Here is a 17155-nt window from a genome sequence, read left to right as displayed (position 1 = left end):
AAGGTCTTTTCCAAGCAGGGTTCTCTGACATGCAGCACTAAATTGAACCCCATCACTTACTGGTGGGAAAGGCTGAGGCTGTGGGACAGAAAAGAACAATAAAACCCAAGGCTGAAGCGTGTTAAGGGTTTCAAATGGCACCCAAAAAATGCTTGCTATGCTTCCAAGGGTCCAGGCTGCTGCCCTGACTGCTGCTGTTACTCATTCACATGGGCAGGAATGACAAATATGTGTGTGCAGCCAGGGAAGTTTTGGTTCACTGAATAGTTGAGGCTCGGTGTGGTATGAAGGGGTGGGGAGAATGGCTCCAGCCTGCAGCAGTTCCAGGAGACTTGAAGCAATTTAAACTTCCTCAGGACAATTAAACCTCCTCTGTGGTGGTTCTGCAGCCAAAAATAAAAATAAAGGCAACAGCAGCAACAACAAAAAAAAACCCTTCCAAACCCAAAGCACTGCTGATTTGCTGAGCTCTTTTCTGCTCTTCAGCAAGAATTTAAAGTCTCTCTCTGCCTTCAGGGAAGCTCTGTGAAGTTGGCAGGAACGGGTAAGGACAGGCAGTGCTGACCTCATCTGCTTCACCCTGCCCTGGATGCTGTTTCCAGCTCCTTTGGCCCCCACCCGTCGGGGAGAGGCCAGAGTTGGGTGAGAAGTGTGAGGATTCCACAGTTTCATTTGCTGCTTTTTTATTTTCACCCTAAAAAAAAGGGGGGGAGGGGGAAAGGGATTCAAGGGAAAGGATTTCAAAATTCCCTGCAAAATGAAATCTGTTCTCTGCCTGAAGTCAAAATGTTCCATCCTTGTAGCTTCCCAGGAAAGAGATTCAAAAGTCATTTTGGGATATGGAATCATAGAACGGTTTGGGTTGGAAGAAATCACAGGCTCAGAGGATGTCAGGGGTTAGGGAGCCAAGGGAGCCAAGGAGATCATCGAGTCCAGCCCCTCTGCCAGAGCAGGACCAGGTCACAGAGGAACACATCCAGACAGGCCTTGAAAGGCTCCAGAGAAGGAGACTCCACAGCCTCTCTGGGCAGCCTGTGCCAGTGCTCTGGGACCCTTACAGGAAAGAAGTTCCCCCTTGGTTTGAGGTGGGACCTCCTGAGCTGCAGCTTCCATCCATTGCTCCTTGTCCTATCCCAGGGAGCAGTGAGCAGAGCCTGCCCCCACTCCCGACCCCCAGCCCTCAGATATTTATAGACATTGATTAAATCCCCTCTCAATCTTCTCCTCTCCAGACTAAGCAGCCCCAGGTCCCTCAGCCTCTCCTAATGAGCCATGCCCTCCAGTCCCCTAATCATTCTCATAGCCCTCTGCTGGACCCTCTCCAGCAGATCCCTGCCCCTCTTCAACTGGGGAGCCCAAAACTGAAGGCCCTTCTCTGGACACCTTCCAGCACCTCAACATCTCTCTTGAATGGAGGAGCCCAGAACTGGACACAGCACTCAAGGTGTGGCCTGAGCAGTGCTGAGCACAGGGGCACAAGAACCTTCCTTGTCCTGCTGCCCACACTGCTCCTGAGCCAGCCCAGGATGCCATTGGCTCTGCTGCCCACCTGGGCACACTGCTGCCTCATCTTCAGCTCCTCTCTCCCAGCACCCCCAGCTCCCTGTTTGCCTGGCTGCTCTCAGCCACTCTGTCCCCAGCCTGTAGCGCTGCTTGGGGTTGTTGTGGCCAAAGTGCAGAACCCTGTACTTGGCCTTGTTCAATCTCATCCCATTGGCCTCTGCCCACCCATCCAGCCTGTCCAGGTCCCTCTGCAGGGCTCTCCTCCCCTCCAACAGCTCCACAGCTGCTCCTAGCTTGGTGTCATCTGCAAACTTACTGATGCAGTACTCAATCCCCTGGTCCAGATCATCAATAAAGCTACTCAACAGGACTGTGCCCAGCACTGATCCCTGGGCAGCCATCCACTAGTGCCATCTGCCAACTGGATGTGGCACCATTCACCACCACTCTCTGGGCCAGTTCTTGACCCATATCAGAGTGAAGCTGGGCAAGCTGCTATGGGTGCCCTTGCTTTAGCACGGGGGGTTGGACTGGATAATCTCCAGAGGGCCCTTCCTGCCCCCACCCCGCTGTGCTGAGCTCTTTGTGTTGCTCACACACAAGCGAGGAACACACACCAACACTAGGAATTCAAGCAGAACACTTAAAAGCTGTAGACTCTGAATGCTGACTTTTTTGGCTCCTCACAATTGTTCTTGCTCTCTGCTCCTGACACCATCCTGGAGCAGGAAACGTCCTTGAGCTGCTCATGATTTCACGGGTGGCAGAACAGCCCCAGCTTGCAATTTGTTCTTCCTGTGAGCACTGACAAATCATACATAATGGAACAGCAAAGCAGCTGAGGCCAGATTTGCATGAGGTATTTTCACTCTGTTCATCCAGGAGTTTTCCTGCCCTAGATGTAATTTATCCAAATGGAATAAGTTCTGCTTCAGGGAAGTTCTGATTTGAGGCAGTTCCCCAGCTGGTGGGGAAAGAAGGTTGAGTAGTTGTAAGCGGGGATGTATCTGAACCCAAACCTCTTCACCTTGAAGGAAGTGGCCCCAGAAAATATCTCTCTAGATCTGCCCAGGAGGTGGTTGAGGCCCCATCCCTGGCAGTGTTTAAGGCCAACCTGGTCTAGGGTAGAGTGTCCCTGCCCATGGCTGGAGGGTTGGAACCAGATGGTCTTTGTGATCCCTCCCAACTCTGACTGATTCTGTGGTTCTGTGATCCTTCATTCAGTGGTTTGGGTTGAAAAGAACATTAAAAATCATCGAGTTCCAAACCCTTGCCATGGACAGGGACACCCTCCAGACCTTCCTGCTCCTCATCTGTCCAAGGCACCTCCTCAGATGCTGTCATCTCACCAGGCAGCAACGAAAGCTAATTTGTTTTCATCTGTTAAGAAATCAACTACAACACTGATAAGTGCCTCGGAAGAGATAACAAAGGAGCCTGCCTTCAGAAGAGGCTTTTGGAATGGTGACCCTAAATGAGGCATGCTGGCCTGAGAGAAGTACAGATGTTTCTGACTAGCTCCTCGTGAAGGTGACGAGATCACTCTGAATAGATTCTGGGGGGAGAAAGCTCAGATGTGATGGTGAAATGAACGACTCTCACCTCAGGCTCACAAGGGAGCCCACGCTTCCGACACGCAGGAAACAACGCATTTCCTCAGGCACAAGTGTCTGACCCTAAACCTTGAACATGTCCCACCAAGCTCCAGCGAGCTGCAAGAGGGAGGAGGGGATGGGATATGTGAGCTTCATGTTTTATGGAGGGTGTTTAATGCTTCCCACAGCTGCTGGGGCAGTTGGGAGTGAGACTCTGATAGCAGTTGTCAATTCGGATAATCAAGTGGTTATTGTGAGGCTGAAAACACTGTTGCTGGGCTTTGTGGTTGTAGAGAATGTTCAGGCAGATAACTGGTGAGAGGGGGGAAATGTGTTGTGGTCACAGAATGCCAGCATGGTGCAGTGGGAACTTGTTCTCCAGATCCTTCACCAGCTTTGTTGCCCTTCTCTGGATATGCTCCAGCACTTCAAAGTCCTTCTTGGAGTGAGAGGCTCAAAACCGAACTCAGTATTTGAGGTGTAACCTCAGCAGTGCCCAGTACAGCAGCACAATCCTTGCCCTAGTCCTGCTGGCCACACTTTTGCTGGTCCAGGCCAGGATGCTGGTGGGCTTCTTGGCCACCTGGACACACACACTGGCTCATCTTGAGCTACTGTCAATCAGCACCCCCAGGTCCTTTTTCATTGGGCAGTTTTCAGCTACTCTGCCCCAAGACTGGAACCTTCCTGGGGCTGTTGTGACCCAAGTGCAGCACCCAGCACTTGGCCTTGTGGAACTTCATCCCACTGGCCTTGGCCCATTGATCCAGCACGTCCAAGCCACTCTGCAGACCCTTCCTATCCACAGCAAATTAATACTTTTGCCCAGCTTGCTGTCATCTGCAAACTTACTGAAGGAGCCTCAATCCCCTCATGCAGGTCATTGATAAAGGCATTAAAGAGAACTGTCTGTAGCACTGAGCCCTCAGGAGCACCACTGGTGAGCAGCTACCAAGTGGTCATTGATAAAGGCATTAAAGAGAACTGTCTGTAGCACTGAGCTCTCAGGAGCACCACTGGTGAGCAGCTACCAACTGGTCATTGATAAAGACACTAAAGAGAACTGTCTGTAGCACTGAGTCCTCGTGAGCACCACCAGCTACAACCAGACTTAACTCCATTCCCCACCACTCCCAGGGTCTGGCAAATTTGAAGTAAGCAAAGGAAGAATCTCTGCCCTATAAATCAAAAGCCAGGCTGCGTGTGAAAAACACCACTGGGAATGTTAACCCCCACCATGTTATCCCCCTCCTTATCAAGATATGGGAAAAGGCATTAAACCTAAGAGTATGACATGAATAATGGTTTTATGGGGATTAACATATCTGCAACAGCTTCCCCAAGGAACCACAACAAGCAGGAGGGTTTGGGAGCGAGGCAGGGGGGCTGTCTTGGAGCTTATTGGCTGTCATAGGACTCCCAAAGCACTGCAGGGCACCCTGGAAGCCCTGAGGTTTAACTGGGTGATGCTGGCTGGAAGAGCAAACAAAAGGATGTAAACATGATGTGACTGAGAACCGTGGTGATGGAAGCTCTGTGGTCACGATGAGTAAGCAGTGTGTGTGTGTGTGTGTTTTCAAGTTTCCACATTCCTGACATAGCTGGATGGAGGCGGATTTTCCATGTGAGCTCTGCCAGGGACTCATCTCACCCCAACCCCAGTTGCCCCAGGAGCACCAATTCCTCTTCAGAGCAGCCTCACTCCTGCCCAAACCAAGCAACCACCAAGGAAGAGGCAGCACCAGGCCAGGCTTTGGTGCCATCTTTCTTCCATCTGTATGGAGGTGAACGATGAGCTGATAGGGAGCAGATGTTCATAGCCAGCTCCCATTCAGCATTAACAAAGAGCTCTTTCAACCCCATCTTCTTCTCCTCTTACATGAGACAGCTATGCCTCAGGTATGTGGGACTCGCAAAGCTGAGCCTCCAGAGCTCCATCCCATCTGCATCCACCCGTGAGGCTGCCACATGTTTCAGTGCAGAGTGGGAATGAAGGAGCAGGATTTTTGCACTCTGGAGAAGAGCATTTACACAACTGACTTGGCCCAGAATTACGTCCTCCTCAAATAGATGTAAAACAAAAGAGGGCAAAGAAAATTGCTGGGAGGTTTCCTCACTGCTTACTCTTCTCCCATGTCCAATGTGATGAGGCCATTTTGGTGGGCAGCAGGGATGGATAAATGGGTGGACAGATGGATGGATGGACAGAGAGAGGGATGGATGGGTAGATAGAAGGATGGATGGATGGATGGATGGATGGATGGATGGATGGATGGATGGATGAACAGATGGATGGATGGATAGATAGAGATGTTGTGGTGCCAGAAGGTGTCCAGAGAAGGGCAATGAAGCTGGTGAGGGGCCTGGAACACAGCCCTGTGAGGAGAGGCTGAGGGAGCTGGGGGTGTGCAGCCTGCAGAAGAGGAGGCTCAGGGCAGAGCTCATTGCTGTCTGCAGCTACCTGAAGGGAGGCTGTAGCCAGGTGGGGTTGGGCTCTTCTGCCAGGTAAGCAGCAACAGAAGAAGGGGACACAGTCTCAAGTTGTGGCAGGGGAGGTCTAGGCTGGGTGTTAGGAGGAAGTTGTTGTCAGAGAGAGTGATTGGCATTGGAATGGGCTGCCCAGGGAGGTGGTGGAGTCTCTGTGCCTGGAGGTGTTGAAGCAAAGCCTGGCTGGGGCACTTGATGCCATGGTCTGGTTGATTGTTGAGGGCTGGTTGCTAGGTTGGAGTGGCTGAGCTTGGAGGTCTCTTCCAACCTGCTTGATTCTATGATTCTATGGATAGATGGACAGATGGGTGGATGGATAGATGGGTGGATGGACAGATCACAGAATCACAGAATATTAGGGGCTGGAAGGGACCTCAAAAGATCATCTAGTCCAATGCGCCTGCCAGAGCAGTATCACCTATATCAGATCACACAGGAACACATCCAGGTGGGTCTTGAATATCTCCAGAGAGAGGGAGGGAGGGAGGGATGGATGGATGGATGGGTAAGTAAGGGTGATGAGACACTGGAACATGTTGCCCAGAGAGATTGTGGATGTCTCCATTCTGGTGGTGTTCAAGGCCAAGTTGGGCCTTGATCAACTTGGGCTAGCAGAAGGTGTCCCTGCACATACCTAAGGCGCTGGCACTAGATGACATTGGAGGTCCCTTCCAACCCAAACTATTCTATGGATCTATGAAAAGGAAATCAGCTGAGATCAGCTTTTAATTCAGCAAAAAGAGAGATGGAATAGCTGGCTGCTCCAAGTATTAAACAAGTCCTTACAAACAATGCACAGGCTGCAGATTTGACTGTTCTGCTCCTGATTTCCAAGCAGAAATCAAGCTTTCAGACTGTGGAGAATTCATCAGAGCTGAGTAATTTGACCAGCTTAAAGATATGACACACCAAAACAAAATGAAGAACATTAGTACTCAAATTTGAAATGTCATGCTTGGGATTCTCTTGTCTGTGTGTCACAGGAGCATCTCCCTGTGGCTCAAACATGCCCAAGATAGAAGGGTTTGCTGTTGCAGGATGTTTATTAATCACTCACATTTCAGCCCAGAACTGACATGGAGATGGTTCGTGACCTGCATGACTCACTGAAGAGACCAGAAGACCCCACCTTTGTGAAGGCCACCTCATCTTTGGCTGCCCTAGGTGAAGCTGGCAGCGAGGTCTGAGCAAGGCAGAGAGAGGGAATGGCTCAGCTCCAGCCCTCCTGCCTGCTGGCAGCCCCTTCCTGAGGGTGTCTGTCTGCCTGCCATGCGGGAGAGCACTTGAGGGAGCAGAGCACTCACAAACTATCCCTTGTTGTGTCGCTGCAGGACAGATGCACCCTGCACTGCTCCAGAATCTCTGCTTCATTCAGGGCAGTGTTCAGTCCTCAGGTGATCATTTCCCACCTCTGCTTGGGTTTGTGTCCAGGAAGCTGAAAAAAAAAAGGAGTATGTCAGTGGTGGGGATGCTTGTCTGAGGTCCCAACCTGCTTCTGACTATGTCATGAGGGAAAAAACCCTCTGGGCACCATTGATACCACTGCCCAGCTGAGCCAGGCATGCAGGACAGTCAAGGCTGAAGCTGAGCTGCCTCTCCCCAGCCCTGTTGGTGGCCCTGGACAGGGGCAAACTCCTCGAGGGGCATCTTGGTGAAGGGCATTCTATGAGAGATTTTCCTTGAATGATGCCAAACTGGTGGGCCTGGAGGAGGGCACCTTGGTGAAGAACAGTCTCTAAGGCATCTTCTTCGAGGGATGCCCAACTCGTGGCCCTGGAAGGGGGCACCTCTCTGATGGTTCTTCCTTGAAGGATGCCAACTGGCGGGCCTGGAAAGGGACACCTCTCTGAGGGACTCTCCTTGAATGGTGCAAAACTGGTGGCCCTGGAGGGGGGTACCTCTCTGAGGGATCTTCCTTGAGGGATGCCCAATTGGTGGCCCTAGAAGGAGAGACCTCACTGAGGGATCTTCCTTGAAGTATGCCAGCTGGTGGGCCTGGAAGGGGACACCTCTGTGAGGGATCTTCCTTGAATGGTGCCAAACTGGTGGCCCTGGAAGAGGGCACCTCTCTGAGGGACCCTGCTTGAAGGATGCCAAACTGGTGGGCCTGGAAGGGGGCACCTCTCTGAGGGATCTTCCTTGAATGGTGCCAAACTGGTGGCCCTGAAGGTGACACCTCTGTGAGGGATCTTCCTTGAATGGTGCCAAACTGGTGGCCCTGGAAGGTGACACCTCTGTGAGGGACCCTCGTTGAGGGATGCCAAACTGGTGGGGCTGGAAGTGGGCACCTCTCTGAGGCATCTTCCTTGAATGGTGCCAAACTGGTGGGGCTGGAGGTGCGGCAACACCCTGAGAGACTGTTTCTGAGGGACACCAAGTCAGTGGCCCTGGGTATCTCCTGCAGGGATCCTCTCTGAGGGACGCCAAGTCAGTGGCCCTGAGTATCTCCTGCAGGGATCCTCTCTGAGGGACACCAAGTCAGTGGCCCTGAGTACCTCCTGCAGGGATCCTCTCTGAGGGACACCCGGTGGGTAGCCCCGGCAGGGAGCACCTTCCTGAGGGGTCTTCCTCAAAGGATGCTTTATGCAGTGGCCCTGGCAGTGGGGGAATCTCTCTGCTCGATCCTCAGGAGTCCTGGCTGGTGTCAGCTACATTGTTGCCTCTTTGGGGGCCGCAATGCCCCGCAGGTTCCCTTTGGTAGCACTGAGATTTGTCGGGTAGGTACAAAACTACCAAAGAAGAGCTATGTAATTATCCCCTCCTTCCCCCTGCCCATCGCTGCTGTGGGCACAGGCCCCACACCAGGCCTCTCCCTGACAGGACGGCACCGCTCTGACACCAGCACAGCCCTCCGCGGGTTGCCCTGCGCCTGGCAGACCCAGGAGCAGGGGAGGCTGTGTGGGCAGTCCACCAGGGGGTTGTCGGGGGTGCCTCCAGAGCAAGCGCGGCAGTAGGCACCGGAGCCCCCCGGCGGAGCCCCCTCCTCAGGCGCCCCTCGGCACTGCCGCCTCAGCGCTGCGCTTGCCGCGACGCTCCCACAGGGGGCGCTCTGCCCCGGCGGGCGCGCGGCCGGCGCGCGGGGAAGGGGCCGGGCCCCGCAGCGGCGGCGGGCGGTGATTGGCGGCTGCGAGGCTATAAATAGAGGAGGGCGGTGGGGGGACAAAGCAGTGTGCGCGGGAGCGGCGGGCGCCTGGAGCGCAGCGGAGCCGAGAGCCGGCGGCGTGTCCCGTGGCTCTGCCGCTGCCACCTTCGGGTTGTTTTGGTTCGGTTCTGGTTTGGTTTTTCTTTTTTTTTTTCTTTTTTTTTTAAATTATTATTATTTTGGACTTCTTTTGTTGTGGAGAAGAGCCCAGGTGGTTTTGGTGGTGTGGGGTTTTGGGTTTGTTTTTGGTTTGAATTTCCCTCCCCCCCCTTCCCCCCCCATTCTCTTTCGTTGTGGCCGCCCGAAGGAACTAAAGCCGAGATCAATGAAGGAAAGAAGAGCCAGCCAGAAGTTATCGAGCAAGGCGGTGATGGATCCAAACCAGAACGTCAAGTGCAAGATCGTGGTGGTGGGGGACAGCCAGTGCGGGAAAACCGCCCTGCTCCACGTTTTCGCCAAGGATTGCTTCCCCGAGGTGGGCTGGAGGGGCTAGGAGCGGGGATCGGGGAGCGCTGGGGTGAGGGCACCGGGCTTGGGACCCCGGGGTTGTAGACGCGGGCTGACCCTGCGCTGTCTCCCGGCAGAGCTACGTCCCCACCGTCTTTGAGAACTACACGGCCAGCTTCGAGATCGACACGCAGCGCATCGAGCTCAGCCTCTGGGACACCTCGGGTGAGTGATTCCCCGAGCTGGGGAGGGGAGGTGGGGTTGTGAATCGGTGAGAATCAGCAGCCCGTATCGCTTCGATAGAGCCCCGCAGAGCCGGGGACCCCCCTCGCGTCCCCCAGTGCCTTCCTCAGCCCTTCCCCGTCGCGTCGTGGCGGAGGGGGGCCGGTTTCTGCAGCCGAGCGTCTGTTTCTGGAATGTTTGGAGGTTTTTTTGCTTTAATCAGAAGTGTTTGGTACATAATCTTGATTTTGGGGGGGGGGGGGGGGGAGGAAGCAGGGTGTGGACAAGCCTCCGAGAAGCGATTTGTCAGCATTGCAGGGGAAGACAAGCAGGGCATGGGGGGGGGATGTGTTCTCACCTGCCTGGTTGGGAAGAGCTTATCTAGAAAGCTTCAGGGGGTACCTTTGCTCCTTTGCTGCTGGGAAAGCTGGATTTACCTAGTAGAAGATTTGGAGAGATGTTTATGTATGTTAATGGTGAATTACATCTGCTCAGCTTCGGGTTCCACGTAGCCTCCTTAATGTCTGTTTGGTGGTTTTCTACAAAACCCAATAGTTTGGGGTTGGTTTCTTTGCTGTTTAAAGCCAGGAAAGACTGGAGAGGCAGATGGGGGATGCAGGGGAGGAAACATCCTTGGCCTTTGAAGGGACAACTGGAAGAACATGTCAGAAACACTAGTTCCACATGCCTGAAAGGTTGATCTTAGTGCCTCAGATCTCATATTAAGCAAAGAGCTCCTCTAGATCCTTCTGTCATTGAGAATTAAGCTGAACTTAACAGCCAGGGTGGTGAGGAGGATGCGCCTCTGAACTTGCCACCTCGGTGCTGGCTGGAGAGAGAGTGTGGACACCCTCAGTGAGTCTCTGCTGCTGGGGAGGTGATGCTGGTCAGGGGTGAATGACACCGTGAACCATTAACACTGATGTGGAGCAACAGCATTGTGCAGAATTGATTGAAGAGGGGGGGGGGGGGGAAAAAGGTTAGGGTGGTGGTGGAGGGGGGAGAGCTTGACAGAATATTCCAGCCCTTTCTTCTTTAGGCAAGTGGTGTAGTAGATAGCTTGTTCGTGTCGAATTGGGACCCAGCAGCTCCTGCTAAATATGACAGCAACCCTTTTTTAACCAGGAAACTAAAATGTTAATCCCGTGTTTAAAAAAAGGACTTTAGGAGGCGATTTGGCTTCCCTCTTGCTGTTGAGGAAATGATTCCAAATTCTTGCAACACGATTACTGGGAAAAGGCAGTTTCTGTGCCCACAACCGGTATCAGCCTAGTTCTGAAGTGATTTCATCCCCCTCCCCATCCCTCTTCCTCTTCTTCATCTCATGCCAAGTGAGACTTGTAGGCTTCCAGAGTGTGTCTGGTTTGAGCTTTCATCCCGGTTACTAAGCTGGCTGTAATAGGCTCTGTGGAGCAAGGGCTTATTAAAAATTAATAGTTATTTTGGAAGGAAAAAAAAATATCTTGAGCTGTTGTTTGGGGAGGGTTTGGAATCTGTTCTGTCAAAGACTGCAGACAGCCTTGCAAGGAAATGTTCTGTAGCACTTCAAAAGATAGAAGCAGTGGAAGAAGAACTTTGCCAGCCTTCGCTGGGGTCACCTTCTCTCAGACCTGTCCTGGAGCTTGCAGAACATTTGACTTTGAGTCATAGAATCAGTCAGGGTTGGAAGGAACCACAAGGATCATCTAGTTCCAACCTCCCTGCTGTGGGTAGAGACACCCTACCCTAGATTAGGAGTCAGGAGCTTAAGATCAAGTTTGTCTGCGGTCTGAAAACAAACAGGATGCATTTGAAAGGGTTCAGTCTTAAAGGCGTTACTGAGGAGTGGAGCTGCTGCTTGCGGGACTCTGGATGAAGAATTGTCTCTCCCTGCGCAGCCAATTCTCACCAACAGTAGGGAGAAAACACAACCCAAAGCCATTAACCCGATGCAAAATCACCAGATAAGAGACATCAGAAGATAAGATAATGGCTTAGCATTTTTTTTTATGAGGCTTTGTCCCTGGTCCTCTGTTGATATAGAATAAATGTCTTAATGACATCTTTAAAGCAGGAGGAGATGGGAGTTAGCTTAAAAATATGACTGATTAACTAAAGGGAGATAATGTCCATTGCAACAGGGAGGATGTAATGAGGCCGTTGAGCTACCTCATTGTCTCTTGGAGGAGAGGAGAAGGACATTGTTTAGCTGAGTTTGATATGTTCAAAGATGACTTTTATCAGCATTTAGTATCCATCGTTAACCCTCATTAACTGTTTTCCAACTGGGAGCATGCAGCAGGCTGCCCTGGAAACGAATCTCTCCTTTGAGTTCAGATGTTGGGTTTCACATTCAGTTTTTTTCTCTGCCACTCTTGAGCATTTTTATGCTGAGGAAAGGAGGAGAGCTGTAGGCATGGGGTTAAAATAACCTTGTCGTAGGGTGAAAACAGGCCCTACTGTCGTAGAATCGTAGAATCAGGGTTGGAAGAGACCACAAGGATCAGCCAGTTACAACCCCCCTGCCATGGGCAAGGACATCTCACATTAGATCAGGCTGGCAACAGCTTCATCCAGCCTGGCCTTAAACATCTCCAGGGATGGGGCCTCAACCACCTCCCTGGGCAATCCAGTCCAGCCTCTCACCACTCTCATGTTCAAGAACTTCTTCCTCACCTCCAGTCTTAATCTCCCCACCTCCAGCTTTGCTCCATTCCCCCCAGTCCTGGCACTCCCTGACAGCCTAAAAAGTCCCCTCTCATCTTTTTTGTAGCCCCCTTCAGATCCTGGAAGGCCACAAGAAGGTCACCTTGGAGCCTTCTCTGCTCCAGCCTGAACAGCCCCAACTCTTTCAGTCTGCCCTCATAGCAGAGGTGCTCCAGCCCTCAGAGCATCCACATGGTCCTTGCTGGACACACTCCAGCATCTCCACATCCCTCTTGTAATGGGGCTCCAGAACTGGCTGCAGTACTGCAGCTGGGGGTCTCAGCAGAGCAGAGTAGAGGGGGCGAATCCCCTCCCCCAGCCTGCTGCCCACACTTCTGCTGCAGCCCAGGCTCTGGTTGGCTTTCTGGGCTGCAAGGTCATGGGTTTGAGTTCTTTCTATTATTATTAAGAATAACAATATGCTTTTTACTACAGGACAAAGTAAAGAGTCACGCAGGGCAGAACATTTGCAGGCTAGCTTGGGCCTTTATGGGGAAGCTTTTGAGGTAGCTGCTCGTAGAAAAGATAGGACAAAACCACCCTTTGCTTTGGAGGAGTGGTATGAGCAGATTCATTATTCAAACATTTGCTGGTGCTGTCTGGTTCTGCAAGTCATTACAAGGATTGAAATGAGCCACAGCATTAAGGAAAAGCACTTGGCCAACTTGGATTTCCATCGGGGGTTTGGGACTTAACCAACCCTTCTTTCAAAGCAGGAATGTCTGGTTGCAATCTTAACTACACCATAAATTATTCCACTCTGTGGTAAGCTTAGTAGCAAGCAATAGGGCAGTCTTGAGCAGTGTGGGAGCTGCTTGCTTGTTTTGCTAGGCTGAGTAGTAGAAGTTGTTGTGTTATACAGGGTTGGTTTTTTTTTGTTCAGGTGAAAGAAAGCTTCAGGTTGCAGTTTCGTGGAGACTGTGGAGAGTAATTGGATGCTGAATGTCTTTGCCTCCCAAGGTTTTTGGCTTCTTCCATTAAAAGTGGGTTTGATTTATATGGCTTGCTAGTACAAGAGCAGCTGTGGCAGAGAAATCCCATTCCATTAATTAGGGATATGGACCTGGGTCTCCCTAAAACATCTTTTAGGGGGCTTTTATTGGTTGGATTGTGAAAAGTGCATTAGCCCAGTAAAATAATTCTCAAGAGGGGCAGAAATGCTTGCAGGCTGCTGGGGCTTAGCATAGAATGGAATCCAGAAGGACTTGGAGCTTTGCATCAAGTGAGCTTGGCTGTGATTGGAATGTGTGCAGCTTCTGTCATAAAGACATTAATTAGGATGTTTTGTGCTGAAACCATAGAATCATAGAGTGCTTTAGGTTGGAAGGGACCTTTCAAAGTCCTCTAGTCCAAGCCCTGTGCAGTCTGCAGGGATATCTGCAGCTAGAGCAGGTTGCTCAGAGCCACAAACAACCTGACCTGCAATGGTTCCAGGCATGGGGCATCTGCCATGTCTGGGCAGCCCAGGACTGGGTCTTGCCACCATCAGTGCAACAAAGTTTTTCTGTCTGTCCTGTGTGAGTCTCCCTATTTCAGTTCAAACCATCACCCCTTGTCCTGGCACAACAGGCCCTGCTCAGAAGTCTGTCCCCAGCTTTCTGATCAGCCTCTTTCAGCACTGCATGGCCACCAGAAGGTCTCTCTGGAGCTTTCTCTTCCCCAGGCTGAACAAGCCCAGCTCTCAGCCTGGCCTCACAGCAGAGCCCTTCCAGCCCTGCCAGCATTGCTGTGGCTCCTCTGGTCCCTGCCTGTGCTGTGCTGAGCACTCCAGAGCTGCCCCCAGCCCTGCAGGTGAGGTCACAGCAGAGGGGCAGAATCCTCTCCCTGCCCCTGCTGCCCACACTGCTGGGGATCAGCCCAGGACACAGCTGAGGCTGTGCTGGCAGTGCTGGGTGCTGGCTCCTGTCCAGCTTTGCCATCCCCCCAGCACCCCCAAGTTCTTCCCAGGGAATCCTACCAAAGGCAGATGAAACACAGAGGAATTAAAGTTACTATTTCCCTAAGTTCTCTGGCAAGAATCACTGTGAAGGAAATGTCAGTTTTTCCTCTTTGCCTTCACATTCACTTCCAAGTTGGCTCCACTGAGCCATGTAATTTTTTTTTCATGGCAGAGTAACAATAACCAGTCCTTTATACTTGGGATTTTTCTTTCCCCCCCCATTTAGAGGGAAAATAAGAAAAATTGATAACTGGGAGTGCCAGGTCACTGACCAAAGTCCTGTTTGAGCTGCAGAAATGTAAACACAATGCTATGAATCTCGTGATATTCATGTGCTTGGAGGTGATGTTTTCATGGCAGTTAGACAAAATCCCCTCCAACTGCCATCCAAAAGGTGGATTTGGAAGGAGGAAAACCATCAAGGACTTTGAGCATCCCCTGCAGTGGTTGATGTGATTTTTGTGTAGCTGATAATGAGTGAGCCCAAGGGTTTGAGGAGTGAGAATGCTGCTGTTCATCTGTTGTTCTTTCAGTTGACTGGAGTCCAAAAGGCTACAAAGACTAATGCCTGATGGCTGCTTGCTGGTGTGTAAATAGTCAAGTCTTGCCTGTTACTGAGCACCACTTCCCTTAGGGCCTGAGGGCAAGCAGAAGCTGAGCAATGTGGTGAGCAGGAGCTCAGCTTCAGCTCTGGAGGTATGGGATATGGAGCTGAACCTACAGGTTGGCAGTGGTGGTGGCTTTGGGTCTAGCAAACAGGGCTTCAGCTTTCTGTGGCCTTAAGAGGAGTTCTAAGCCATCTGGTAAAGGGTATGAGACTACTTATGGGGTAGAATCATAACACTGAGTTTGATTGGAAATGACCTCTAGGGTCACCCAGTCCAACCATCAACCCAACACTATGATGGCCCTTAATCCATGTCCCCAAGTGCCATGGCCACAGGTTTAACTGAACACCTCCAGGCATGGAGCCACAGACACTTGGCAGTCATAGAACCATAGAATCATAGAACAGATTGGGTTGGAAAAGCCCTCTAAGATCACTCAGTCCAACCACCAACCCACCGCACCATGGCCCTTAAACCATGTCCCCAAGTGCCATGGCCACAGATTTCTTGAACACCTCCAGGGTTGGGGACTCCACCACCTCTTTGGGCAGCCTGTGCCAACGTCTAACCACTCTTATAGCACAGAAATTGCTCCTCATGTCCAACTCAAACCTCCCCTTGCACAATTTCAGGTCATTTCCTCTCTTCCTATTGCTTGTTACTAGGGAGAAGAGACCAACTCCCACCTCCAGCCTCTCCTCAGGGAGTTGTAAAGAGCAATGATGTCTCCCCTCAGATTCCCTTTCTCCAGGCTGAACATCCCTAATTCCCTCAGCAGCCCCTTACCAGCCCTGCTTTCCAGACCCTTCACAAGCTTTGTTGCCCTTCTCTGGACCTACTCCTGCACCTTAGTGCCCTTCTTGGAGTGAGGGCCCCAAAACTGAACCCAGGATCAGAGATGTGGCCTGAGCAGTGATGAGTACAACGGCACCAATTCCCTGCTGCTGCTGACCTTGTGTCAAGAAGGCTTCTGGATGGCCACAGGCAAGGACTCTGCATCCCACTGGTGGATGAAGCCACCCATTTTTCCATCACCTCCCAAAATCACCCCATCCAGCTCTTCCCTGGGGGGAGCTGCTGTGGGAAGAGCATGTTGGAAACCAGCAGGGATCAACTCTGCTTCATATGGGGACAAAGCTTCTCCTTAGAAGCCTCCCCAGCACCTGCACATCTCAGTAGTTTGGGACCAGTGGAAAACTTGGAAGCTGGTTTTAGGGGCTGTACAGTCTAGAGAAGAGAAGGCTTCAGGGAGGCCTGATTGTGGCTTTCCAGTATCTGAAGTGGGTTCCAAGAAAGCTGGGGAGGGACTTTTTAGGCTGTCAGGTAACAATAGGAATGGTGGAATGGATCCAAGCTAGAGGAGGGAAAATGTAGATTAGATGTTAGGAGAAGTTCTTCACCATGAAGGTGATGAGTCCTTGGAATAGGTTTCCCAGGGAGGTAGTGGAAGCCTCATCCCTGGAATTGTTTAAGGCCAGGCTGGATGTGGCTCCAAGCAACTTGATCTGGTGTGAGGTGTCCCAGGTCATGGCAGGGGGGTTGGAACTGGATGATCTTCGAGGTCCCTTCCAGCCCTTCTCTGAATTCTCTGGTTCTAAGCTCCCTTTTTAAAGGGTTTGAAATGTTCAAAGCTAGGTTGGATGGGGCTTAAGAGAGAGACCTGGACTAATTGAAGTGTCCCTGCTTGCTGTAAGGGGTTGGACCTAGATGATCTCTAGAGGTTCTTCCAACCCAGATCAGTCTTTGATCAAAAAATGAAGTATATTTTGAGCTTTTAGTGATGTTTTTTATTAAGCTGAGCAAGATCTAAGCCCTCTCCTTGGGAGTTATTCAAGGGTAGGTTGGGTGAGACCTTGAGCAACCTGCTCATATGGGGGTTGTCCCAGCCCCATGGCAATGGAGTTATTCAGGGGTAGGTTAGGTGAGACCTTGAGCAACCTGATCACATGGGGGTTGTCCCAGCCCCATGCCAATGGAATTAGTTGATCTTCAGAGTTCCTTGAAGACCATTCTTTGAATCTATGTATTTTCTGTAGTCCAAAGTCAAGCATATTGATGGGGAGAGGACTCCCCCCCAGCTTACAAGCTTGAGCTTAAACATAAGGTTTGGAAGGTAAATCATTCTTAACGTTTCAATTGCTGTGGTTTAAGTCACTGAGAGATGCTAAACTGATTTAAAACAGAGGAGATTAGCAGCTGGAACTTTACACAGTAGAGTTCAGCCTGAACTGGGATGTTGCAGCTGGAACTTTACACAGTAGAGTTCAGCCTGAACTGGGATGTTGCAGCTGGAACTTTACACGGTAGAGTTCAGCCTGACCTGGGATGTTGCAGCTGGAACTTTACACGGTAGAGTTCAGCCTGAACTGGGATGTTGCAGCTGGAACTTTGCACGGTAGAGTTCAGCCTGAACTGGGATGTTGCAGCTGGAACTTTACACGGTAGAGTTCAGCCTGAACTGGGATGTTGCAGCCTGAACTTTACACGGTAGAGTTCAGCCTGACCTGGGATGTTGCAGCTGGAACTT

The 17155-nt window shown here is 51.3% G+C and overlaps 1 protein-coding gene across 1 annotated transcript in view; it reads left to right on the top strand.

Annotated features, from left to right (window-relative positions):
• The first annotated feature begins 8765 nt into the window (after positions 1–8765).
• RND3 (Rho family GTPase 3) overlaps positions 8766–17155 on the top strand; it is a 28869-nt gene continuing 20479 nt past the window's right edge. Inside the window, exons 1-2 of the mRNA XM_064154858.1 lie at positions 8766–9202; positions 9312–9399. Coding sequence (XP_064010928.1) covers positions 9053–9202; positions 9312–9399 — 238 coding nt within the window. The 5' untranslated portion in view covers positions 8766–9052. The remainder of the gene's footprint in view (positions 9203–9311; positions 9400–17155) is intronic.

Source organism: Pogoniulus pusillus, chromosome 2, assembly GCF_015220805.1.
Source record: "Pogoniulus pusillus isolate bPogPus1 chromosome 2, bPogPus1.pri, whole genome shotgun sequence".
NCBI lineage: Eukaryota > Metazoa > Chordata > Aves > Piciformes > Lybiidae > Pogoniulus > Pogoniulus pusillus.
The sequence above is the reverse complement of the archived record's forward strand: the minus strand, read 5'-3'. Positions and strand labels throughout refer to the sequence as shown.